Genomic DNA, 27,725 nt, shown 5'->3' on the forward strand with positions numbered 1-27,725 from the left:
CCAGGGAACCTACCCTATGAAGCGGCTGTCCTTTGCTATGTCCTATGCCGTTGGTGTCCCTTTAGGAGCAGGAGTACCATCCTTCCTCCCGCAGCAGGAGAGCAGGGGATGGTGGTGGGGGGGGGGGGGGCGGGGAGGCTGTGTCCACCTATAGCTGCTTCGTCATCCAGGAAGGAGTGAGGGGTTTGTGTGGAGCTGAGTGTGCGTGGCCAGCGCCCTGCTTTTCCTTATGTGGTGTTTATTCCATGGGGTGAGGTAGCTGGGAGAGGGGGTGCACACTGATGCAAGCTCTACTTCCTGCGATCTGAGGAAGACAGAATGGGGAGCGACCTGGCGTGATGGGAGCGCGCATACGCAGGGCTCCCTCCCCGTGGCTGGGTCATTCACGGAGCCCTTAGAACATGGCCATGGAGAGGTAGGCCTTCATTATTCTGCTTCCCAGGCGACCCCCAGGACTCCCGGGCTCCGTTTCCCACCCTCCTGGCTCCACACAGTAACCTGTTCTGTTCTCAGTTCCTCCGGCAGATGCGGGCAGCTAGTCACTCTGGGCTGCAAAGATCCTCACCGAAGGGTCAAGTCAGTCACGAGTCATTTCCCATTCAGATCCGAGCCCCCTCATTTCTAGCCAACTACCTGTGTTCCTCACGCTGTACTACTCTCCAGGCTTGTGACACAGCCATCTCCTTCCACTGTTGCCAGGAGGGTTGTGGATTCCCTCTCTAGTTCCCAAGATAGTCAACAGAGACACATTTGTACAAATCAGAAAAATGGGTACTTTGAAATCAAAGGGTTTTTTGCTGAGTTACTGTAGTGTGTGTGTGTGTTTAATGATTTTGTTTTCTGATAATTTCCAAAGAACAGATTAAGCATACAAGCAAAATGGTATTCTAGTAGAAATATTTGAGCTTTTTATATATACATCCGTTTTCTTTCATATTTCCTACCTTTCATAAGTTTGTACTCCGCAATAGATATTTAACTGAAGGTCATTTTCTATCATGCACTGTCAAACCGCGATGCTTACACTTTAGTCTTTAGCGAATGATGAGCTGTAATGACTGTTCAACCAAAAATAAGTCTCTCTTTTTTTTATTAATTTCTTTATTGATTAAGGTATTACATATTTGTCCTTATCCCCCACTTAACTGTTTAGTTTGGATAAGTGTAACCAAGCTTTTATATAGGATTTCCCCCCCCACATTTTGGGACAAACAGATTAGGCTGTTGAGTTGGGTGAGTTGTTAATTTGCACTAATATTTACTTCTATTAAGTCTGCCAATACTAGTATTTTTGCTGCTTCTGAAGTCCGTTCAAGCATGATGGGACAGTCCAGCCATGCTCTTGGCTGTGCACCCGGACACCTCTCCTCAGAAAGTCACTTCCACGTGTTAGGAAATCTCGCAGGGCTGTGTGCTCCTTCGGAATATTTTTCCGGCATCATTGTCTCAGGCATCTTCTCACAGACCGGCGAGCTTTCAGAGCCAGACCAGCGTACAAGGCCGCACAGAGCCAGTATTTCGCTTTTTTCAGTAGCACAGAACCCCACCTAGGAACTAGGCCGGGGGCCCTTCGGGACAAGTATAACAGGGAAATGAATCATTTAATGTCACAGTTTTGAGATTTAGGAAAATAAATGTAAAATGTTTTTCTCGGAATATTTTTGAGACTATAGCTATGGCACCGGTATTTCACATTCTCCGGGTCATTCTTGTTTTCCTGTTGGTTAAACGTTGAGAAAGGGGAAGCTGTTACAACATTTCGTGATTACCTTCTTACTCAGAGTTCTCACTGACGGGCCTCAGCAGTGAAGGTCCGTGGCGGAGTAAGGCTTCCGCACGAGAACCCGTGTGAGGAGGGTACCCCGGAGGCTGCCTTGCAGTGGGAGTCAGCCTGACAGAGTTCATGGAGATTATTTTCCAAACCCCACCTGGTTTAAAATAAATTGGAAAATTTTACATTTATTTACTTTATTATTATTATTTTTTAATCCTCACCCGAGGATATGTTTGATTTTAGACAGAGGGAGGGAGAGAGAAACATCGACTGGTTGCCTCTCATATGCACCCCTATGGGGGATCCAACCCACAACCTGGGTATGCGCCCTGACCGGGAATTGAACCCGTGACCTTTTTGTGGATGGGATGACGCTCCAACCAGCTAAGCCAGGGCAAGAGATTTCAAATTTGAAATTAAACCTCCAGAGGTCTCTTCTCATAAGGCTTCAATTGGCCACTATCCCTTGATGTACTTAATAATAACAAAACAACAATACAAGGGTACGAGTGATCTTTTATTGAGCACTTACTGTGCATCAGGTATTGTGAGCATTTTGCACGAATTGGATCTTCACCATTTTACATCGCTATCCCCATTTTACAGGTGAGGAAACTGAGGTCACATGGCTGAGTGGCAGAGCGAGGATTTGAACTCAGGTTGCTCTAATTCCAAGTCCTGGGCTCCTAACCACATAGTTTAGTAGTGCTTCGAGGGCTTTCATTTTAGCCCCCAGGGTTTTAGAGAGGATTTGATCAGCCAGGCGAGAGAGTCAGTGAGGCTAATAAGAAACCCGAGTTGAGGAAGGCAGAAATAATGTGCTAAAACATGCACTGGGCAGGAAAAGTGCTAGAAATGTTGAGAAGGAAAAGGAATTTCTTGAAAAAAGTGACAATTGGATTGTTATAGGAAGACTCCGGACTTGAGGGCAAGCAGATCCCTGTAAAACCAGCACTGGTACAACCTGGAGGTTTGGGAGCCAGATTAGCACCGTGGCCCTGAGCCCACGCTTTGGCGCCTGGAAGACTTGGATTCAGAATATGGTTGTCTCACTTGCTTTTGCCTCTGTTCCAGGAGGTCAAACATCGTCCTTCATTATCACTTGTCTTCATCCGTAAAATGAAAATAAAGTCTACCTCTTTGCGATTTTAGAAGAATTAAATGAGATAGCAGAAGTAAAATGCTTTCTTGAGGGCCTGGCACATAAAAAGTACAGCGTCAGTTATTCTTATTTTTTGGTAGTAATTAGAAAATCGTATGAGACAGGGAGGTCAAAGGGAATGGCAGAAGTCACCGATTGCTCTTAGGAATCAAAGCCGTCATGGGAACTTGGGACATTCGCTCTGGCTTTGAGGCCATTGAGAACAATCCCATAGTGTCCAGACTACCTGCCCTGTCTCCCCCCGCACTGGCAATGCTCAGCCCAGTGGGGACAGCTCGGGGCACCCACAGAGGGACAGTGGTGATTTGGGGGCTACTCTCTTGGTTTGGGATTAAGGGTAAGTGGGGACAAAAGGAAAAACAACCCACTTTAGACCAAATCAGCTGGCTACGCTCATGAACCCAAGGATTAGGGCAGAGTCCCGCTGCCCGGGCTTCTGAGGAAGCCACCAGCCCCGGGCATCCCTCACCAGGGCAGGTGCTGACAGTCTTTTCGATCAGGTAGCACCAAACGTTTCAGGGTCCCCCCAACCCCAAGAAGTACAGACATCTTCTCTCTTGCCCTTCATTTGTCTCTGAAGCTGATGGGAAATCATTCAATTAAAACGAGCGCTGCAGAATACATAACACCACAATATGAGTTTAAGAAAATGAAAACGCCACATCAAAGGCATGCCGAAGCCTCGTTTCATGAAATGAAATTTTGTTTCATTCCCACTGATTTCCTAGGTGAAATTAGGCGACGGGCTGGCTAGCATAATGATGATGACGATGGGGAAACCACACATACTCGGATGACACGCGTAAAGCTTTAATAAAGAACGAGAGCGACTCTGGGGAGTGCATTCAATTGAGTAATAATTTATTATTTAGAGACCGCTACCCAGTTACTCTTTTTTTTTTTTTTTTTCTTCTGGAAGAATTGTCCCTCCCTCCGAGGCATGCCATTTTTAGAAAGAAAGGGGTGACGTGTGTGCCCTGCGTGCGTGGCCCGCAGCTAAGTGATGGCTTTTAGTTCCCTGGGCGCATCCTACCTGCGAGCCGCCCGGGGTGCCGTGAGGGCAGGAGCAGGCTGTGCAGGGCTCTGCCCGTCCTAGAGGAATGCGCCGCAATTATTTCCAATCGCAATTAACCCGATTAGAATAATGGACAGGAAGTGTCCCTCTGTAGCTAATGCTGTTTGGCATCAGCTGACTGAAATCCTTGGGTAATTTCTGCACAGATGGCTGGGCTGAATGCGGCACTTTTTCAGTGATTGTTTTCACGGTCTCTTGGTAGGCCAAAACCTCGACCCCGACAGCAGACCTCCCCATCAAGGTGGACGGCGCCAACGTCAACATCACAGCTGCCATTTACGACGAGATCCAGCAGGAGATGAAAAGGGCCAAGGTGTCCCAGGCCCTGTTCGCCAAGGTGGCTGCAAATAAAAGTCAGGTGAGCGGTGGTTAAAGGAGCAGAGGCGAGGCGGGGTCCGCGGTGCTCCTCCTTCCCCCCATAAACACACATCTGCTCCTACGGTGATAGCGGCCGGCATCCCGAGGGGGCTGTCGTGTTCTGAGTTTGGCGCCACAGTTTGCTTTGATTCCCATTGGAGTTGGAAATAGAGACTAAGTCAAAACCCAGACTTCTGTCCGTTAAAGAATCGTTTAAAAAAAGGATGGGCCTTGAATGATTTCTCTTCTAATTCTAAACACTGCTGTGTATTCTTTCTTTCTTCTGTTCTCTCTTTCTCTCTCTCTCTCTCTCTTTTTCTCTCTTTGTATACAAGCCAAACTTGATACGTACAAAACAGCATCTTTCTGAGACCACATCGTAGCCACGTCTCACCGCCTCTCACTCCCGGCAGGGGCATGGCTGACTTTGGTGTAATAACGGCTTTTCCAAGCCCCAGAGACACCTTGTGAGTCAGGTGTTCCTTTTATGTGTGTGGAATGCAGTTGTTTCTCCGGGAGAAAACACACGTGAGGGCCAGGGTGTGTGCTGAGAGCTCTAACAGAAACACACGCAGCCTCTCCAGTGCAGATCTGCGCAGAGCGGGGGTGGTGGGGCGGAACGCTCCGGGGACCGGGGTAGACAGATGCTGAGGGTTCTGTACATTTATTTCTGAGAGCAGCAACCGTGGATGGGACCCGCTGTCTGTTTCAATCCCTTTAAAGGGACAACCGCCACCCTGTCCGAGGATGGGTTCGGTGGAGGTGCCTGCTTATTTATCCCGAGATGAACAATCGCCTAATGCACGGTGGAGGTGGAGGGAGCGAAGCTGGCTGCGGCATCATGCTGGGAGCCCTTTGGTTCTGAGCTTGATTTCCTCTGTGGCCTTTCATGACTAATGTTTCCATCCCTGCGATGGAAGGGGGAAAAGATCCATCGTCTCCCCAACAGGTCTTCCGTGTGTGCTGTGAAGAAAGGAAGTTACTGAATACTGTGTTTCTATTAAGCAAGAAGGTTTTCAATAAAAACCAAGTTTCAAAAAAGATATTTCTATATATAGAGAGTGAGGTGCTATATTTAGGCTAATTATGGGGCTTGGCCATTTTTACCTGTCGCTTGGCAGTTACCTGACTTAAGTTATTTTTCAGATGTTGATAAAGGGAAAGGAGTAGAAGATCAAGGAACCTGGACGAGGATGGAAATATTTGTTTCCCTTTCCAATTTTAATGTAGTAATGTTTCCAGATTATTCTTATTGTCGCTCATCAGTGAAACCGTTGAAAGGCAGTTTGCTAAGATTTGATGTCCAACCATAGAAGGAAATACATGAAAAGAAAGTACCGTGGAGCCTTCCTGAGCTGTTAGATGCATAAAATCCCATGGACCACATGGCAAAATATAATGAGAGCTGGAGCTGTTAAACGAATAAAGCTGTTAAATGCATAATGCCACTTGGCAAAACTACTGTGCATTTAATGGTTTTCCACTGTGTAATAAAGGACATATGTGGTAGATGTGCAGCGGGTATAAAAGCTACACAATTGATTTTGCAAACCTGCCCCTTAAGTCGTGACTTGACGTAAATATAAAAGTTTCACTCCGTCCCTTTTTTTTTTTTTTTTTTTTTTTTTAATAAGAAGCTTTCAAGAAAGAATGAAGACCACAGTCTGAGAACTTGGTTCAAAATGCCTGTGATCTTCCTGTTGGCTTGGCACCATGGCTTCTGGAAAGAGTGATGCCCTCAGCCTCCAGAAATAACTCAGGTGGCTGATTGGAAGCCGCGTGTGCCAGTTGGCCCACACTTAGCGCTCCAAATGCGTGATGCCTCCCGAAGAACGCGGGAGCCCCGCTTCTGTAGGATCTGGAGGGACATGTAGTATTGGGAACTGATATGCCGAAGGATGGGACTGAGCCCAGGTGGGGATGCGGTGCTTTGAAGTTTTTCTGTTTTTCTTTGGGACCGTGGTCTCATTCTCATTGTGAATGGGGAAACCTTGCTGGAAATAGCTGACGAGATGGGCAAATCAGATGCTGAGGTTTTTTAACAGACGACATTCACTCCATTTTGTGAGCACCATCTTTGGCTTCATAAAAAGCATCTTTAGTGAAATCACTTGCATGATTTGGTACTTTGCACGTGTGTTTGCTGCCTACCCATAGGGTGCATGCATGCACACGACTAACAGTGGGACTTTGGCCGCGGTACTTAACCCCTTCAGGCTGCAGTGTGAAGTGGCCACACCCTCTTCCTTGAGCTGTAGGACTGAGAGAGCAAAGGTTTCCCTCCTTACCTGCTTTCCTGTCCTCCCTTCGGTATGTTTCTTTGGAGGGGTCAGGAGTCCTTGGAGGGCCTGAGGAGGCTGATGGGTATCAAGGCTTCTTCATTCTTTCTTGGATGTGAAATCAGGGGAAGCTTTCTTCTTTTTTTTTTTTTTAATATATTTTTATTGATTTCAGAGAGGAAGGAAGAGGGAGAGAGAGAGAGAAACATCAATGATGAGAGAGTATCATTGATGGGCTGCCTCCTGCACGCCCCCCCACTGGGGATCGAGCCTGCAGCCCGGGCATGTGCCCTTGACTGGTATCGAACCTGGGACCCTTCAGTCCACAGGCCAACGCTCTATCCACTGAGCCAAACCAGCTAGGGCAGGGGAACCTTTCTTCAGGAGCGTGGTGGAAGGGAGTGGGCACGGAACCTCCAAGGCCCAGTTCAAATAGACACCATGGCCCCTCCCCTTCCATATTAACTATCTGTTAAAATAGAAATTAACCCTCCATTAAACCTCATTCACTCCTTGGTGTCCATTGCTGTCCTCAGCTGTTCAGAATATAACCTAACACTGTGTGTGAGGCAAGCTTTGAATGAGAAGTAGGAAAAAGGAAGGAAAATTTCAGAGAGATGGCAGGTTCTGGGCCCAGATGGTCCCTGAGGGCTTACGTGTTGAGGGACACAATGGGAAGGGGGATTCAGAAAAGGAGCTGAAACAGTGACAAGCTTTTGAGGTTTTGCTTACGGTCCTGTTGGTGGAATATATTCCTGGGAAGTGTGTGTGTTTCCTTAGTGTGTGGGTTATGTCGGGATGGAATTGTCTACAGGTCTCAGTAGCAGGTCCTCTTAAAATAAGGCAAAAAATTAAGGGAAAACAGATAACTTTACATAAAGAAAAATACTGGATATATTATTTGGTTTGTTTTCCTTTTATTGCTCTTTGCTATTGGAGTTTATAACACATTCAGTATATGTGCTAACATTCTCTTCACTCAGTCCTGGGTTACCATGTTAAAATTTGCTTTTGTATCTCTTTTTAAAAATGTCCCAGGCACAATTTAGTTGCATATATTTTAAAAAAACACCTCTATTATATGTTAAAGTAATAATATCCTCACTTTAGAGAATGAAGTAATGTATAAATGAGGAAATGTGAGTCCCTCATGATTCCACTACCCAGAGATAGTTACTGTTAACATTTTAGAGTCTTCCCTTCTAATGTCCATATATGCATGGGTGTGCACAGGTATGTTTACATGCTAGTTGCGATCATACTGTACAACACATAATTATAAGACAATTCAAAAGTACAATTTTTAAGGCCAACTCTTTAGTTGGGGCATAAAAATGTTATCTTTAGTCTCATTAATTTCTCGTCCTTTAGAAAATATTATACAAGGATCAAAGGCTTGTCTCTTTGCACAATTTATCTTATGAATTTTCCTTTTGGGAGATGGCTTAATTGGGGCTGAGTTAGCTCAGGCTAATGGAAGTAGATCTTTACCCCATCTTTTTGGTATAAACCATGACAGGAAGTACTGACCATCTGATGCCCCATGTAAAATGTGTTGGCGGTCTTAGTCTGACTCCCGATGATTTTGCTTTTGCCACCTTGGATTCAGCATGGAAGGCAGACTGAAATGAGGCAGGCAGCCTCACCTGAGCGGCTGCCCCCTGTTGCTCGGTAGGTTTCTTTGGAACACAATAATTTTTATAGCCTACCAAGGAGGACTTTCTACTCCTGTCAACTGGGGTATGGATACCATAACTTCAGGGCTGCCCACCAACTTCAAATAAAGAACTAACCCGTTTACACTATAAGTACCATTTGAAAAAATTATGATGCCACATAGTGAAGAAATTAGATTTCTCAACATTCCCGAATGCCAAACCAAGTAGGCAGTCAACTCTGTCAACACTATGATGTTTCATTGTCGGGTAGAACCCGTCTTCCATTCTCTGCCTTTTCTCTCAGCGTAATCTTAGAGGATTAGATGCTAGTGAGATTTTATCAGCAGACATTCCCTCAAGATCTGTATCCACCTTATAGTGAGGAGTTGGGTCCTTTTTACTGTGCCCACCATTAGTTATGTTAAGGTTTCATGCCCTAAAACTAGCTTTTATGCGAGCCCTTAGTTAGCTATCAACAGAGATTAATCACAGAGTTCCTATGCAGGTCTTAAAATGCCAGATGCATTTACCCACTGCTAACGTTTATGTACTGGTTTGAAACGCAACTTTACTGCAGAAAGCTTGCGTTGCATGATTTTGCCTGCTTATGACATGGCCTTTGGAAACTTGCATGCAACTTTGAGACAAGTCAGGTTGGCATATTAGAGCCACGTCTCCCAACACTCCCAGCCCTCTTTCAAAGAGGACATTGCGTTAAAGCAGGGTTCTTACACTTGGAGAATGTTGGTGCCTATGAATGATTCCTACCACTTGCCTGTAGACACTGTTCATCTTCTCCCTTTCATGGAGAAGATGAACAGTGTCTGCAAGACTAGGGTGAGGCAAACTAGGTCCTAGGATGTACAATGTAAGGAGGCCTGCACGTTCGGAGCCACACCCCTTACATTTTGTGCACTGGCACTTGCTTGCCTCACCTTAGAACCAGCCCCGATCTTTAAAAAAAACATCTAACATTCCTACTTTTCTGATGTGTTTGGTTTTTTCCTCATGCACTTACAAGTTTTTGAGGCAGTTTGCAGAATATATAGTATTGTGTCATAGGTATGCTAGAATTTGGACCTGAAGTCGGGGCCTGGAAATATTTTTGTTGTTTTCTGCTTCATATTTTAGTACGTTTTACTGATAATACCTTTCTACTACTTAAGTGGAGAAGAGCACAATTCCAATTCATTCCTCTTTTTGACAGATACGGACAACTTTTCCAGATGCATGCTCCCATGTACGCATGTATGTATGTACATATTTATATAAACTCATACCAGATTTTCACACTATTAGGTAGCAATGTGTATCCTATGTTTCTAGGGTAAGGAGGCAGAAAGATTTTATAAAATCCCCTCTTGACTTGAGCCCTCTCTAACAGAGTTTAAGGAATTGGTCTGAAATAAAATTTCCATTACTCCCAACTAGAGACTCAATCTTTACAAGCACATCCATAGAAATGCGAGGGACATGCCTGGAGAGAGCTGAAAATCGGTCCCCATGAAAATACAGTTTGGAACTTAGCGTACCATTTTGAAAAATAAAGAAAGAAGCAGGCCGTTTTTACCTCACACATGCAAGGCCTAAAATAATTAACCGTGAACTGTAACCAAAGGCCCAGCACCCACCTTTGTTCAGGCTGAGGTGACCCCTACCCCCCCACTCAGGCCTTCGCCAAAGCCCTTGACAAGTCTCCCTTGCAGTTAGCCTTTTACCCATTTCAGCTTCCTGATGAGGTTATCTTGAATCATTAGGGGGTTTATTTATTTTAATAGACACTTATTGGATTCATGAAAAGAGAATTCAGTGACTAAGGAACAAGAGCTGAATATTATCTGGCTCATTTCACACTTCAGAAGAGTCTCGCCCAGAGGAAGAGAAATCCTTTCACAGCTACAAAAGTTTGTTTGGGGACTTCGTGTGCTTCCATTTAGAAAGCGAACTGTCTGTGGTTAATAATCTCAATTTCCTTCTGAGACGCTCAGAAAACATTTCCTCTTGGGTGCATATGCTGACATTTTCTGTATTGGAAATGTGGGTGAGTAAATGGCCTTTTACTTTGCTGGTGCAGGAATCCCTGAATCATTCTCCCGGAGCTGTTCACTTGCCCACTTGTTTATTGGCGTTCCCAGTGGGCGAAGGTGGTGGGGGCCATTGACTGTTTGAATTCACGCATCGGCTCTGTGCTAGACACATCAGGGGGAACAGTAATAGCTGTGACAAGGCCCTGCCTTCAAGGCTCATAATACCTTACTTAACAGGAACGGCCATTTATGTTTTTTGTTGGAGATCGAAGCCCGCTGTGAACCTGTGTGTGTTGCTGAGCAAACCCTGGGTTGTATTTGTTCTGAAATATTATAAAAACTAGGAAATTGGTCACCAATGTGGAATTAATCATTTATTTATTCAGTTATTTATTTTGAAGGAGAAAACATGGGGAAATTGGAATCATTACTCGTGTCCTGGAGGTAGGAAAACAAGTACCTTAGTAGGTGATGGCATTTCAGTACCACGGACAGGAGCCTTTCTCTTCCCACTTGCATCCCCTCCCCCATCACTTAACCTTAAGTTTTGGAGCTAGGATTCAGGCTTCCATCGGATGGACTTCAAACTCAGACACTGGCCTATGTTAAAAGACCTCGCTGGTCATTGGAAAATTCTCAGCCTTTGGTATGTCGTTTGGAGAATATGTCATCACTCATTTATTGGCTACCTGAAATTTTTTAAAATTTTTTCTTAGTGAAATAGATATTGCCTTTCCTCATTCATTTTAACCCAGGAAAGCTTTTAAATGTTTCATCTGAACAACAACAGCAACACACACAGAAAAAAAATGATTAAAAAGATGAGAACGGATTTTTAAAAATGATTGATATAATGGCACTTAGGTCATTATTTTTTTAAATGCAACTCCGAGAGAATGAAGCTGATGAAGTATGTACTTTACTACAGCCAGGCCATTGCGAGTCCACGGTGTTCTCAACTTTATCCTAGTGTTTTCTCGAAGGACTTGTTAGGAAGGGAGGGAGGAAGGAGGGGAGGTGGAAAGGGAGGGAGGAAGGTACTCCTCGCCAGCTGTAACTCTGAATTTGAGGCTGTGAACCGTTTCTCTACACTAATTTCTATACACTCTAATAATTTCAGTCAGTCCTATGAGCATTTATTGAGCACTTTTTCATGTGCAAGGACCCACAGTCTCCGCTGAAAGGGCTAGAATGAGGAAGAAGCTACCCCTTCCCCTCCGGCCCCATAAGGAAGCTCACCCATTACAATAATCATCATCAAGTTGTGAAAGAGTATCAGCAAAATGCCTTGGGGTCAAGCGAGGGTGAGCAACCAGTTTTCAGGAGATCAGATGAGACCATGTTGGCTGAGCCTTGAAGCACAACTTCTCATGGGGGACAAGGGTTGAGTCTGAGACATTTCAGCCAAGGGTGTAACTCAAGGAACATGAGCTGTGTCAAACACTTGTACTTCACTTAGCCTCAGTTTTAGCTAAAAAAAGCTTAATTGACTACGGAAACATTCAGTCAACCTTTGGTTAAAACTTATAACCAGCCTCAAAGAGAAGTCACACATAGGTACACACCCCACAGTTCATGCATGGAGATAGGATTCACCAAGCAGATCCGGGGACTGAAAGTAATTCACAGCGGGAGCACGAAGTCAGTAGAGAAATGGATGGGAGATGAGACCATGAAGGGAAACCAGGAGCCAGTTGCGGTTCTTACTGCTTTCTCTTTTAGTGCTTTTGAATTGTGAATGAGAGATGTCTCATTGAAGTAACTCATCAGTGACTACCACTTTGCTCAAAGACAAACTATGGGGTTATCACTCATCTTCCAAAAAGGAATAATGGCACGTATCTTCAAGTAGTGAGCACTTGCTAATACATTGACGACATAATTTGCTTTGTAAATTCAGATTGACGTACAACTTTTCAGGAGCATGTGGATTTGTAAATAAATTATATTTTGATGGGTGTGCGTGCCGCCTCCCCTTCATAGTGGAAAAGGAAGATCAGACTTGTTTTTTCTGCGGAGGGGAATATATTTGCTTAAGAGGCTGACAACATAGCTAAAATGAGATGTTAATATATATTATTTGCATATGCACCGAATGCATGAGAATGCTTTAACCATCGATTGCAAGGATGCAGCCTTTAAACCTATATTCCTTCTCTGGGGTCCCTATGTTTAACTTTTTTTTTTTTTTTTGGAACAAATTTTAGACTCAGAAATGTTGCCAAATAGTAGTTTCCATATATCCCTCACCTAACTTTCCCCAATGTTAACACGTTACATAAAAAAAAATGACTGTAGTGCAATAATTAAAACCAGAACATCAACATTGTTTTAATACAATTAACTAAACTTAAAAAATGTGCTGTAATTTCAGTAGTTTTCCACTAAGTCCATTTCCTGTTCAAGAAACCACACAGCATTTTTTATTATTTATCCTTGGTTTTCTGTAGTCCGTGACTATTCCTTAGTCTTTCCTCTTTTTTTGGCCTTGCCATTTTTGCAGAATGCTGATTTATTTTGTTGAGCATCTCTCAATGCGGGTTTGTCATGATTCGATTGAGGTTATGCATTTTGGGCTAGACTACCTCAGATTTTATGTTGTGGCCTTCGTGGCATCACATCACCGGGTTCATGGTGTCCACATGTCATCGCTGGTGATGTTGACCTTGATCCCTTGGTCAAGGTGATTTCTTCTTTGTCCTTTAATCCTAATAATCAACCATTATCTGCTATTTCTGACAAATAACAAGGTAACAAGTCATGGAATGTACCATATTTTACAGTTAATTTCCCAGAAGCTCCAAGAGGGTAACCACTTGGCTGAAGGTCACTCGGTTATTTAATGTTGGGGCAGGAACTTAGCAGTTAGGTCTCCGGGATCCAAGTTGAATGCTCTCTGTGCTTCTCCACTGTGCTCAAACACTTAGCCTCAGTTTTACCAAACTAAAAAACCTCAACTGACTATAGGAATAGTTAGCCAACATTTGGTCAAAACTTACAACCAGATTAAAAGTTCATGGTACCCCTCATGGACCGGGCCAGGGCTGGGAATCAGATGAACGTCTGTATCAGCATTTCCAAAATGGAACTCATTCTCCTGGAATGCACCACATACCACACAGGGAACAACAACAAAAAACCTACTTGAGATTTTTAACAGAAAAAGGAGATTTGTTTATTAATAATTCATGAGTTCCCATTGAACATGCACGGCAGAAACAGTGCTATTCAATAGAGAATACTGTCATCTGTCACTGTTTTATTTGACATTTACACTTTTTTTTTTTGCCTGATACTGCAAAACTTTCTTGGATGGCATGCAAAATTTATATAGATGAAAAAAATCCCAAAGTGGGGACTCTTTATCTCTCCTGTGATGCGTTCACTCACAGTTACATACATGTGTGTTCAGGCAAGAGCGTGGTTCTTTCTCACACATTCATTAGCCACCAAACAAGCTTATGAGACACCCCACTGAGAAAACAGAGATAAGCTTCTCGAATGGACTGGTGGAGGGATGGCGTGAACAAAAAGATGGAGGGTGAGATGGGAGGTGAGGTGGAAGAATAGGTTTCTGGAAGGTGAGCATAAAAATAGGGAGGGTGGGGAGAAAGCAAAGCATGGCCGCCGTGAAGAAAGCGGACAAGGATACACTGCCATTTCAGATGCAAAACCAATAACTTATAAATGACACAGGAGCTCCATGAGTGGGGAATCCCAGCATTCAGTAGAACGGGTTTTGTGCTGCTGTAAGGCTCCTGACAATCTTTCTGCTCCGTAGGTTAGTTATTATTTATAAAAATCGCAGAACCAGCTGATACATTCACAAGCTAATTATTGAAGCAGCTGGGTACACAGGGTGCAATATGTCCAAAGCTGTGAAGTATCACAGATTTCTCGGGGCCTGCTGCGGAGGGGGCGCGCCGCGGAAGGCTCCAGCCCTTAATCGGATCAGCCAAGCAAACACTTGGTGGGGAAACTAGATTAATAACCCTCTAAATACCATGAATGTGCTTCATCTTCAAAACCGGGTTCCCTTAAACACGCGATTAGCTCAGCTCCATCAGGGATGGGGGGGGCGGGGGGAGTGCTCTGGTGCCCCGGGAACAGGGTCCTGTGGGCTCCCTCCCTGTGCCAGAAATTAATTTGGTTTGCTTATGTCTGCACACATGATCACACTTGTGTCTAATCCGCTCCCTAATAGCTTCAAGGTCGGGACCTCGCATGTCAGTGGGCAAATTGAGCACCACACTCCTTAAAGACTGATGGCAGACAGCGCGGCCCACGACGAGGCCCGTAGTTGGTTCTAAGTGATTGTAATGAGCGCCGATTACAGCAGCGCCTATAAATCAAACGCGGCGGTGGCTGTGGTGCGAGACACTCCGCGTGTCCTAAGTGGAGGTACCGCTCAGCTGTCACCTGTCCTCTTTCAAGCGCTGGCTTCCCACCATGCAGTTCACTCCTCTGGCGGAACAGCAGGTGCCGTCCCCCTGAAGGTCTGGGCACCTCAGAACTTCATCCTTTCACAGATGTAGGTTTTTGTTCCTCTTTTCCGTTAAATGATCGGTCTGCAGGCTGTGGCTTCCCCCGGGAGAGGTTAAGCATACCTGTTTGAAAGATCTGAAAGAGTTCAGTTGGAGACGCATTCAGATCTGTGAAACGACAGGGAAATAGCTTATTTTTTCCACAGATGGTTTCGTTTCCATTTCAAGAATCCTTTCCTTTGTACCAAGGAACCCTTGAGGAAACACGTTGGGACTGGGGGATTTTTAAAAAAAAAAAATATCATGTATTTTCCGATAGAGATAAACATTGTGTCTCCAATGTTCATAGACGTTGCACCTTGAAAATCAACGAGTCCCTACCTATCTCTCTGTTGAGTTGGGGGAAAAAAAAATCTATGAAAATGCTTGGCAAAACATTTCCAAAGAAATGATTAGATACCTTGTTTTCATTCTTCCTAACCCTCTAACTCTCCCCAGCTCCCAGTTTATTGCAAGCAAAGATCAGGTCTGCGCAAATGTGGCCTCTCACTTGTAAAAACAAGGCAGTGTTGTGTTACAGATTAGTTTATAAATCCCCGGGGGCTTCACAGTTCAGTGCCTCCAGCTGCTGCACATGGGCCTGGGTTTTTGTCTCCTCGCGGCGCCGCAGCCAGCAGTTGAAGGAGAAAATGGAATGATCAGGTTATTAACATGGAGGCCGCGAGGAGGAGGCTGCACAATGCGAACAGCTGGTGTTGCTGTCTTGGCCGATGCAGCGGAGATAATCAAATCTTGCCTCTTTTTGGGGGGGGGGGGGGGGAGCGGGCGCGGGGTGTAAAGGCAGAAGACACAGTGGAGTGTCAGGCGAACAAGGGCTCGTGATCCTATATGGGGGCTTTAGGGTGCGTGTCGGGAACGCCCACTGGCTTACGAGTGGTGACACAGAGGTTTGTGGAGGTGTGGGGTCGGTTTTTCACGAAGTCATTTGTGTTCACTTGTGCACCTTGCTAGGGAAAATTCTGACTCTTTTACAAGAGGCGCGATGTGGGACAGTTCTTGCTTTTAAAATTAGCGACGTAGCTTGGAAATGATGAGTTAGGAAGCGACTGGGGAAAATATTTTGACACGAGTCAGCGAGCGATGTTGACAGCATCCTCTGCATTATTTTCATAGACTTCATCGTTATTTGCATTGCATTTTCTTCCTCGTGCCGTCGCGAGAACATCCGGGCGCCAGAGGTGGGAGGCGCCCATTTGCAGGTGGGACCCGGCCCGCTGCCTACCTTCCTGCAGGTGTGGCTGTGGCGGGAAGGTGATGGGGAACAGGACCTGGAGCCCAGGCATTCAGAGGTGGAGCAAATAGACACCTTTTTTTTCCCCCCCTTTCCAGCTAAGGTGCTTGCTTCCATTAGGCGGAGTTATTGATGATTGTAAGACTGTTCTCTCCCTGGAGAACTCAGGGCTCTTCACACTTAGACATTTGTTTCCTGTAGAATTGTCCATCTTGTAACACATATTTGTTCATCTTCACTCTTTTCTTAGGGTGGGATACCATCCAGTTGGCTAATTTTAGGAAGGGAGAGGGAGACAGAGATAGAAACATCAGGGATCAGAGTCATTGATCGGTTGCCTCCTGCACTCCCCCTACTGGGGATCGAGCCCACAACCTGGGCACGTGCCCTTGACCGGAATCCTACTGGGGACCCTTGGGTCCGCAGGCAATTGGCTAATTTTAAAAATTGTTCTAGACCAACACGAATTGCTTTTTTCTGAGGATTGGATGACTAATCGTGCTCGAGCATCTTTTACAAAGGAACTGAGGATGTCTGTGATGGGAAAGGTGCTGAGATGATGAGCAAGAGTGAAGATTCTCGGGCATCGGTGTGACCCGCCCCGTGAGTGGCCCCTGGTTGGGGTTAGAGGTGCCGGCTCTTCCAGTGCCTCCCAGGTTGGTGGGAGCAGTTTGGACAGGAGAGTGTGATCACGTGGGAGGCGCTGCACCTCCGCCCTGCGCTCCTCCGGTGACCTCTAGTGACCTTCTCTCCCCAGGGCTGGCTGTGCGAGCTGCTCCGCTGGAAGGAGAACCCCAGCCCGGAGAACCGCACGCTCTGGGAGAACCTGTGCACCATCCGCCGCTTCCTGAACCTCCCCCAGCACGAGCGGGACGTGATCTACGAGGAGGAGTCCAGGCACCACCACAGCGAGCGCATGCAGCACGTGGTCCAGCTGCCGCCCGAGCCGGTGCAGGTCAGCGCCCCCTTCCAGCGCCCCCCTTCCACGCTCAGCAGCGCCGGCGGTGCTAGCAGCTGTGGGGGGGTCTCACGCTGTGTCCCTAGGACATGGACCCCTTCTCTCAGTGGGAACAGGGTGCGCGCACATGCACACACCTCTCACACAGAGAAACGTGACTGAGCATCAGCGCCAGAGGCAGCCCCTGGCCGTCCTAAGGGCGTGTGACCTGTGGGATGGGGAAGCAGGAGGCTCGTGCGGAATGACATCTCCCCGTCAGAAAACATAACTCACAGTTCCCATCAGTCCATTTTCTAAAGAGGAAACACTGAGGGAGCCGGTGAATTGAGTCAAAATTCCTCCAGGAGCGTGTGATGAGGCTGAGAGAGAGAAATAATCCCCACTGAGCTAGGAAATACCTGGACTCAGCCGAAGCCTGGGAAGGAATTATTGAGAGTCTTGGAATTTTAAGATGCGTTTTTGCCATCTTTGGTTTCCTCTGTTTTAGAAGTCTACCTTCACTTGGGTTGCGTGCTTTGTTGCTTCATTTTTGCTACCATTGAAATATTTCTTTCTAAGAGTAATTGAGTTTACCGACTCTCGCTGTACTCTAAAATCAGATATCCTCTGGGAGAAATCTTAACTGGGGGTTCCAAGGTTATACCCCTCAGAGTTTTGCCCACAGATTATTTTGGTAAGTGATGAGATTTGTCCTACTGCCCATACCACCAACCCAGCTGCCACCAAAGAGGACCCTCCACAGTCTCCCTCTGAATCTCCCTGTGTGTAGCAAGAGGAAGGTTGAGGCAGGAGTGCACGTAGCTGGGTATGTGTGTGCAGAGAATGGAAGAGAAGATGAGGAGAGAGAAGAATGGTTTCTTGATCAAGACTCACAGGAGAGGTAGTGAAGGATGGGGTGAGATGCTCTTCCCTGACGCTTCCTATCTTCTTGCCCCTGGGTCCACCCTTACATGCCCGAGGGAGAAGTCAGAAGTGACTTCCGGCTTACATGACTTTCCATCCAAATATTGACATCTCCGGCAATGCTTTCCTGTCCTCATTGGTCAATTTCCAAAGTCACAGATTAGACTCAGGAATCACAGAGCTAGAAGCGCCTAGAGCAGTCTCATACCATCCACAGTAAACGCAGTCAGTGGGTGATACGGGTGGGCTAATAAGTGGCTCGGGGGTGGTGCTTGGGGGGGTCATTCCTCAGAGGTGAACCCCTGGGCTTGCCCTAAAGGGCCACCCCCCCTTTTCCTCCCCTTGACCTTTCCTGGCTGGGGCCTCGTTCACACACCAGAGCACCTCCCTATTAAATCAACACACGGACTCACCTAGAGCAGGGTTTTCCTATGTTGAGATTTAGTCGAAATTAAAATTAAACCTATACCTTTATTGGTATAGTTTACTAACGTTTTGCTTAGGAAAATAAATTTATACAAAAAAATTAAGGGAAGCTCTCATTTATTAACCATATATTTTATAAAACAGAATATTTTTAATAACAAAAAAATTAATGAAAAGGGATAGCCTCAGACAAAAGATCTGGCAAACTATATAAATCCGGTCATATAAAAACGTCTCCGTCACCCTTGTTTGTCTCACTGTTGTCAAAACTTCTGCGTTGAACCAGCACAAGGCCAAGGACTGGCTCCGGGAACTTTGTGTGGACTTTGCACTCAGGCCCATCTTAGTTCCGTCCAGCAGTGGACAGCTGTTTTATTCTAGCCATTGGCAGCATCCCGTTTTTATGTTAAAATTGGAAATTTAGAGAAGTTTGAGATAAAAAGACTAAAAACCTAGTCTCCATTATAATTAAGAACTTTGCTTTGATTTGAATGACGGCTCCTATACATTTCAGTCTCCATTTTTTTGTCCAGAACTTTTCATTTCTATGAGGTCCTAATGTGTAGGGAGCTAAAGGATATTCAATGTGATATTTTTTCTTTTAACTGACCAGTTTGAGTCAAGTAAATCTCAGAAGCAGACAGCCAATTGATTTATGAGTTTTATTACCTTTATGATAGTATGTCAAAACTGGAGTATGCTAACAATACTTGATGGCTAAGAATATGTCTGTAATTTTTTTATTTTCAGTTTTAAGCACTTTGTGGCTATTAACATTAACTTCTGATATCACTGAGAGAATTTTTTATTGTATAAGAGGTTATTCCCATCACTCAGATCTTAGCTACAGAGTTTACAAATTGGGTAATTTTCTCTACATTGACTTAACCTTAGCCATTGACTTTGAACCCATAACCACTCTGAAACTCTTCAAATATATCACTTTTTCTTTTACATTGTGCCTATCTCTGAGTTGCACTGATTTGAATGCTGCATCTTGCCTATCAGCAAAATACAAAGTTTTGCATTAATTATTTATTAGAGTCTTGATACGAAAAATAACTGGAACTCTTGAGTCTGGAGAATGCGCTTGGCACAGCCTCTGTGACTTGCGAGGGACTGTATTCAGAAAGACCCCAACCTGCTAAACAATGTCTCTAATTGTCCAAAAGGTAAGCCATGGAACTCAGGACTGGGATTCACTTGTATCCTTATACCAAGGGAAATTTTAAGGAGATAGGATAGCTTACATATTTTGGGAATTTTAAAATTCATGTGTAGCATAATATTGGTTGGACGATGTGACATATTGTCTAATTAGGCCGAAAAGGCACCATTATTAAATGGCTAGCTCCGGTGAAATCAGTGGTTATCAGAGCTTCTGGTGTATGTAGCGTGTTAAAATGCAGGAAGTCTGCCTCACAGTGGTCACAGAAGGCTGCCACTTCCCTTTCTTTCGCGTCAGGCACACCTCCCCGTGTTTCCTCAGTAGTGAGGCTCTGAGGCAGGGACTTGTGCCTAATTCCCCACCTTACTGCTCTGTAGGAGCGTCTCCCCCTCCCCCTCAGCACCTTCTGAGGCTGGGACGCACCTTAGCTCAGGGCCTCTCTCCTCTGGGGAGAGGGGGCATTGTCCCTGCTGTTTGTTTGCAAATAGCTTAGACATCCATAGGCTTATGTTGCCTACAGCTGTGTTTCCTTTTTGAAGTCCACAAAGGGTTTTAAAATTTAAAACCCACATTTAAAAACCAGGAGATTTCACATCAAATCCAGATTTCACATAACAACCCACGGAATCAGGAGATCCCACCCACTGGGCTGCTTGGCTAGAGCTGGTCCTTCTCTGCAGGGCACACACGCACCTCGCCCCTGCACGGCCCTCGCCACCCGCACGTGCCCATGCACACACAACCCCTCACCTCGTTCATCGGCTCGGCCCTCGCCACCCACACGTGTCCATGCGTGTCCATGACTTCTTCCCAGGTATCAGTTGTGCTGTTTATTTTTATAACCCTAACATCTAACAGAATCCATTGAAAGTTTCCCAAGAAATGCACGTTGGTGGTATCTCCCCTCAAAGATGAGGCTAGGCCATGGTTGAGGTCTAGCACCCCCGAGAGGTGCTGTCGGCCCCAGAGACTGGGGTGTCCTGGGAGAGTGAGGTGGCTCCTCCCCAGGGATGCTGACCTCTCGGGTGGTGTGTAGCCTTGAGGTCAGTTGGAACCGTGGCTTCTCCTGTTTGCATTTTGGTGTTCTGAGTCCCATCGGAAGCCCTCGTTGAAGGCCCTGCCGAGCAGAAGGGGACCTTCCCGGCTCTGGGCACACACTGTAAGGTAGATCCCTCTATACTGTGGGCCCGTGGTGGGGGCCGTGTTGCCCCAGGGGGTGAAAATGGGGAGCATGAAGAGTCTTCCATTTACAATGGTCCGTGGCCTCCAAAGGGAGACATGCAGTAGATCTCCGGTATTAAAATGTCATGAAGCAGGAGAGATGATTAGGGGAAACATCCCTCAGTAGGCGCCTTCCGGGGATAGTAGGAAAGGGTGGGGCTGTGCGCTACTGACATGCAGAAGGCTCTGGTCCATGCCAGTGAGCACAAAGGAGGCCAGCTCAGTGAGACGGCGGGGGAGGCAGATTACGGCATCCCGTGGCAAAGATGAAACAAGTTCCGTTTTTCAGGCCAAAAGTTAAAGACACAATTGTTTCTTGTGGTTGTAGTGATTTTCTCCCTGCTGGTTATTATGACCCGAGGCCCTGTAGTGAATGGATTCCTCAAGTAAGGATAAAAAACCAGACAGGTCAGAGTGTTCGTTATTACCGACTGCATTTTTAAGAAACTCTTTATTTGTTGAAAGTATTACATATGTTCCCTTTTTCCCTCCATTTACCCCTTCTAGCCCGCCCCTGCCCCCCACACCAGACCTTCACCCCCCTATTGTCTGTGTCCATGGATTATGCATGTATGCATACAAGGTCTTTGGTTGATCTCTTCCCACCCATGCTCCCCCCGCCTTCCCTCGGAGATTGGACAGTCTGTGCATTTTTCAATTGGAAAAACTGGAGCAGAGACGTGAGCCGCGCCCGAAGGCCGAATCGCCCGCTGAATGAAAAGGCAGGCGCGGGCGTCCTGGTTCCTCTGACCGCACTCGCCACGCACCGGGGCGGCAGGGAGCGGCAGGGACGGTGCTCGGAGGACTAGGTCACTGCGTGGGCCTGGTCGGGGAGCCTTGGCCAAGTGGTTCCTGTCTGTGAAGTCCGTGCTTGATGGCTTTATTATATTTCCACCACAGTGTTTCCATGGCTTATTTCGTAAGCTCAGGAATTCTGGGCTTGCTGCTGTGTGGTTTCCTGACAAGTCCTTGTTTTAAAATTCCATGCCGTACACCGAGGAGGAATGTGAGACCTGGTGGTGGCAGCCGGCGGCCCGCTGGGGGGATCCGCAGCATGTTCCAACCCTCGTTCCCTGCCATTGCGATCAACCAGGGGTTCTCAGCCAGGGTGACTTTGACCCCATGGATACTGACAGAGTCTGAAGACATTTTGGGGTCATCATCACTTGGAGGTGCTACTGGTATCTACTGGGTGGAGGCCAGGAAGGAAGCCAAATATCCCTCAATACACAGGACCGCCCCCACCCCCAAACCAAGACTTCTCTGTCCACCAGTGCCAGGTGCTGGGGCCGGACCCTGGGGTGGACACGCCGTTACTTGCCAACACGGTAAGAGAAAACGCATAGTGACCACTGAGGCCTATTCCTAGCTCTTCTGTACAGACCCCCAAACTAAAAGGAGTGGTGGTGACGATGATGGGTCTTCAGTCCCACAGCAGCTTGCTTTTTGGGGAACCAGGCTTCCAGAATGTGAGACTTTTACGTCTTACTTTCCTCAAACCTTGTGGAAAACCAAGGGGGAGGGTGGTTTTTGTGGACTTTTACATGTGAGACACTGACGCTTAGAGAAGTGAAGCAACTTGCTCCAAGGGAGACCTCACTCCACATCAGCCTGCCTCCGTGTCTGACTTCTACCCGGGTGCTGGGCAGATGTCAGCGGCAGCACCGGCAGCCAGGGGCACTTGCTGTCAGCTGCCGGTGTTATGCAAAGCTGTTGAGGTACTTAAGTCAGTTTTTAAAAAGCACACATTTTTATTGATTTCAGAGAGTAAGGGAGAAGGAGAGAGAGATAAAAACATCAGTGATGAGAGAAAATCATTGATCGGCTGCCTCCTGCATGCCCCACACTGGGGACCGAGTCCGCAACCTGGGCATGGGCCCTGACCAGGAATCCAACTGTGACCTCCTGGTCGACACTCAACCACTGAGCCACACCGGCCAGGCCATCAGTCAGTTTTTAGTCATTCTTTCAGATCTGGTTTTGTGAGCTTCCTTTTTCACAGGATACTTAATGCAGTGAAACCTATACCCTGGGTGTGATGTCAAAGAACCGATGTGAAATTTTTATTTTGCACCACACGTTTTTGAGATAGCTTTAGTAGAATATGACTCTCGTTGCTAATATTTAAGGGTACTTTACATCTATCTTTGAGCCCTGAGAGTTCATTCATGCCTCTGTACTCCAGCTGAAGCTGTATCGTGATTAGTGAGTTTGTTTCCGAAAGGACTTCTAAGAAAAGAAATATGTAAGCTAATTAATAACCAGTTATGGATGTTTGCAAATTCTCTAAGCAGGTTACTAGAATTTCCCCCACCTTGGATTCATCCCAAGTTCTATGCAAAGTCTTCTGTCTGAATGGGGCAAGGCTGAGTGCTGGGGAGAGATGCAAAAGGACACTTGTCATTTCTAATGAAATATTGCAGCCATTAGGGACAGTAGGTCCTCACCTGGGAAAATTGGGGCGTCCCTGACCTGCAAGGAGGAGCCCACTAGCTTTTTTCACATTACTATTATGTTATCTGCATGCGTGTATTCTTCATGTCTGTGTTAGGAGTTAGCTTTTCAACATGTCCAAACTTTTAAATTTGTGACTTGGGAGTACAGAGAAGATTTGGAGTTCATTCACAGCCAATTTTTTTTTTTCTAGGAAATTGACACTTTTGTCTTGGGTTGACCTTCTTCCAAAGTGTGGTGGGTGTGTTTCTCTCCGTAATGATGCCAGAAAGTTGAAGAACCTCCTTAGGGTCGGTAGCCAACAGATTAGACATTAGCTAAGACTTCGTTTTTTTCTAGAGATTTAGGCAAGTTGCTTACCTACCTTTTAAAGTTAAAGTTTCTTAAAGGTTTTCTTTTACCAGACATTCTGACAAAGACTGTCCAGCTTAAGACACTGCAGCTTAATTATTGGAGATATAGTCAAAGAAATTGAGGGTGATAGACCTTCATGAAAATCGGGGTGTCGGACTGTGAACATGGTTAGGGTTCAATTACATAGCCATAGTCCGTGGGTCCGCCCTCTCGTTTGCTGTCTTAGACATAACATACCTCCAACTCATGACAGCTTCTTTCTACTCCAGCTTTCCTTCACACTGTCGTCAATTTCCCGTTTACTCTGCATCTTTGTCTGCCTTGTACCTTCTTCTTATACTCCTAGCTTCTCTGAATTATAATTCTGCCTCCTCAAAACCTTGGGCTACCCATGACCTTTGCTCTACCTCATAACTTATCTCCGTGTCTTTGTCAAGTCCAGAGTCTGTTGCCCAATCCATATTTACTACTTTAAATTCTTATAATAAGAGGGAAATGGACTGGCCCACCTTAACCCACGAAGGGAAACTTCCTTGGCCTTTAATTTCCAACCAGTCAGGTGAATGCTTCCTTTGGAAAGCACTGCCTTTTAAAGGCAGAGTTCTATTGGGAAGAATGTTGGAACCATATCCTGAGAAGCAGAAAGCTAAGTGGCTGTAGACCACCTGTAGGTAACATGTTAATGGGCTGTACTTGGGCCGGAAATTAGGGCCATATCGTTGAACATGGCTCCTAGGACCCTGCACTTACCCTGGTGGATGGTTGTGGGTATGAATGAGAAGTCTAATATAAAATTCTCATATTAAGGGAGATTTATATGATTTTTTTTTTTATGTAAAGTGCTGTGGACATGTGAGCAGAAGGAAACCAATGCCTAGGGCGATTTTAAGTTTCACGTGTATCTAAAGTTTTATGCCTTTTTATTTTATTGCATTTTTTTTAGAGAAAAACATTTATTGTGTACGTCCACGTGTTCAGGCATTGTGCTGTAGGTACTGAGAGGAAGTAAGCTTAGGATTTTATAGTCATGTTCTGGGTCTGCTTGTTTATTTCTCTAAAGTGGGGTCAACATTTTACTAGGCTTATCATGCCGGTGATTGGAATTAGCTCTCTGCTTCTCGTTCTTGGTGGATTTGTTCCAGTGTTTTTGCCAAGCTGAGCTCTCCTGACTGAACTTTCACAACACACCACCCTCCAAACTAAACACCAGGGCTGGCTGGGAGCGGGAGGTGGAATGTCAGTCAGCCGGGCTCCCCTGCTCCCCGTCGGTCCTGCCCTGTGGGGACACACACGACCTTGCTCTTCCGGCATTGCTGTGTTGTTGGAAAGAATAGTCGGATTTTGATATTTTGCATTTCTGAGGTGCAGCATGACCCCTTTATCTGACACTGTGGGTTACTGATATATTCATTGGTTTTTGGAACCTGAAACAGAATGGAAGGTGTTTTAGCCAATGCTGCTCTCCAGGCAAAGGCGAGAATCAGGATTGGCTGTGTCATTGACATCATTCAAATACTCCTCAATGGCACAGGTGCCTTCACTGCCCAGGGCTCAGGAATCATTAAAATCATCCATATAAATTTATCTGTTTTATGTCTGGTTTAAAAAGTTTTGGGACAGCAGGGTACTTTTCATACACATTTTTTTTTTTTTTGGTCTTTTTTTCTTCTGACATCAGATGAAGCCACATATAAACTTTAGCACATTGGCCTTTTCTTGATATTCTGATAGGAAAATAATATCAAACACATACACATAAAACTTCGAACATAAAGCTTTGTTGTCCTCCTTTCTTCCTTCCCTCCCTATTTCCTCCAACCTCCCTCCTCCTTCCTTCTTTTTGTCCTTTCTTCCTTCTCTACCTCACTCCTGCCCTTTTTTTAAAATTTCTTTTCAATAATCTGAAACACTTTTTTTTAAAAAAAACCAAACACCTGAATAAACAGAGGGTAATGGCTAATAAATTTTGTGAGGGGCAAACTGATTAAATATGAGCAATAGGGAGCAAGTTGGGAAAGCGAGAGGCAAAATGAATAGAGAAACTAAGATATGCATTTGAACGCGTCCTTTCTCCCCCCACCCCCCCCGCCGCCCCCCCACTCACAAAAACAACAAAATAAGCTTGAACTTAAATTAAGGCAATTGTGGGGCCCTGTCACATTTCATCTTTGAGAACCAAAATACATCCCCTTAAATACTTCTATAGATGTCTAGCAAAGTCTGGCTTCTGGCAACGATGATTAATATTGATGGAAAAACTGTTTTCAGGCCTCAAGTTACAGATGTGATTGAGAAGACTGGCCATTTTTATTCTCACATCTTTACTTATTTATTTAACAAATATTGGTTGAGCTCCTTCAGTGTGCCACCTACTATTCTGGGCACCATGTGTGTATCAGTGAATAAAACAGGTAGGATTTCACACATATTTTGAGCAGTTTTCCCCTTGACTCACTTAGAATTATATTTTAAAACAAGCTTCCACTTTCCCTCGTATTATCTTGCCTTAATCTTGAATTCCACTGTGAGTTAGTGGATTCCATAGGTTCTGTTTCTTTCTCTGATTCTGACTTTGGGTGGCACCTCTTTGCTTCAGTTTTTCTAGCTGTTTCCAGAAGGTACTGGGTAATATCTTTAAAACACACTGAGCCTCTCAGAGACGATAGTATCTTAAAAAAGAAAGAAAAGAAAGAAAGAAAGCATGGCTATTTGAAGCAAACAGACCTTCTGAGGCTATACTACAGAATCCCAGGGGATTCACATAGTTCTGAAAAAAATTGCATATGCAGATTAGTGATTGAGTGGCACTTGAAAAGATGGTTTTGATGGGAAACAGATAAGTATGTCTGTTTCACCCCTAATTGCTCCCTGGCCACACAGACAAACACTGCTTTTCAAATCCCGGTCATGTTCATTCTTTCCACCCAGGGTGACTTCTCTAAGTAGCTACCTGATTACTTGGCCCTGGGGTTATGGGTTAATTTATTGTTAGTACTTGACCAAACCCTTGAACCGCACCACCTAGCTCCTGGCGCGTGTGTTGGTAAAGCCGTGTGTGGCCCGTGGAGGGTCAGGTGTGTGAACTGGTCCCTCTCCAAGGGAGCGGCTGAGGCAGAAAAATACACACGCTGTTCTGGGACCAGGGAGCCTGCTCCACGGTTCCTGCTCACATTTTCTACCAGAGGCTTCTCTCTCAGGTGGTTGTGGATTTGGGGTATTTGTTGTCTTTGTGGAAGAAACAGCGCTGCCCATCTGCACAGAAGGGTTTCCCCACGTGGATGAAGTCCCATCACTTGCCTGTTCAGAGCAGGGGTGCTAACTTCACAGGCTTTGATTCGGGCTGGTCACCCCAGTCCTTAAACCTGAGAGAAGATTGCAGCTGGAACAAGGCGTGAGGCCAGCTCTGGATGCTCCGGCCTCGTTGCTTTTCTGAGATGTATGGGGCTGCGTGCTGGGAATGATGCAACTGACAAAACTGGCCCACAGATCCGTATGAGTACAGCCATTTTTATAAGATTTTTGGAGTGCCAGATTCAAAAATATATTTTTTAATATTATTATTGATTTCAGAGAGGAAGGGAGAGGGAAAGAGAGGAACATCAATGATGAGAGAGAATCATCAATAGATTGCCTCCTGCATGCCCCACACCGGGATTGAACCTGTAACCCGGGCATGTGCCCTGACTGGGAATAGAACCTCCATCTCCTGGTTCATAGGTTGACACTCAACCACTGAGCCACACCGGCTGGGCAGAAATATTTTAATGGAAAGTACGATATCCAAATGAAGATTAGCTCTCTGACCTCCCCTCCTCCTTCCTTTTAAACACAAGTGATGTGAATGATCACAGTGCGTATCCAGGTAGATGGGCACCATAGCCGGCCAGAAGCCCGAGGAGGAGCCTGGATAATGAGGAGCGAGTGCTGGGCCTTCGGAAGACCTGGGTTTGGGTCACCACTGGAATGGGGGCCCTGTGGTCTTGCAGAGGCCACTTCCACTTTCTGGAAATAGTGACAGTAACCCCGGCTCTCCAGGGCTGAGGCTTACACAGAAGGTGGCTGCACAGAAGGCGCTGGAGAAAGGGTAGCAGTATCCTGGTGAGATGTGAGAGGGCGCCTCCCCTCCATCGGGTG

At 45.7% G+C, this 27,725-nt stretch overlaps 1 protein-coding gene across 1 annotated transcript in view; it reads left to right on the forward strand.

Moving 5' to 3' along the window:
• The window catches only part of SATB2 (SATB homeobox 2), a 139,357-nt gene that overhangs the window by 90,583 nt on the left and 21,049 nt on the right, over positions 1-27,725 (forward strand). Inside the window, exons 7-8 of the mRNA XM_054722858.1 lie at positions 4,214-4,369; positions 16,865-17,062. Coding sequence (XP_054578833.1) covers positions 4,214-4,369; positions 16,865-17,062 — 354 coding nt within the window. The remainder of the gene's footprint in view (positions 1-4,213; positions 4,370-16,864; positions 17,063-27,725) is intronic.

The sequence above is a fragment of the Eptesicus fuscus genome, chromosome 11 (assembly GCF_027574615.1).
Source record: "Eptesicus fuscus isolate TK198812 chromosome 11, DD_ASM_mEF_20220401, whole genome shotgun sequence".
In the NCBI taxonomy this organism is placed as follows: domain Eukaryota; kingdom Metazoa; phylum Chordata; class Mammalia; order Chiroptera; family Vespertilionidae; genus Eptesicus; species Eptesicus fuscus.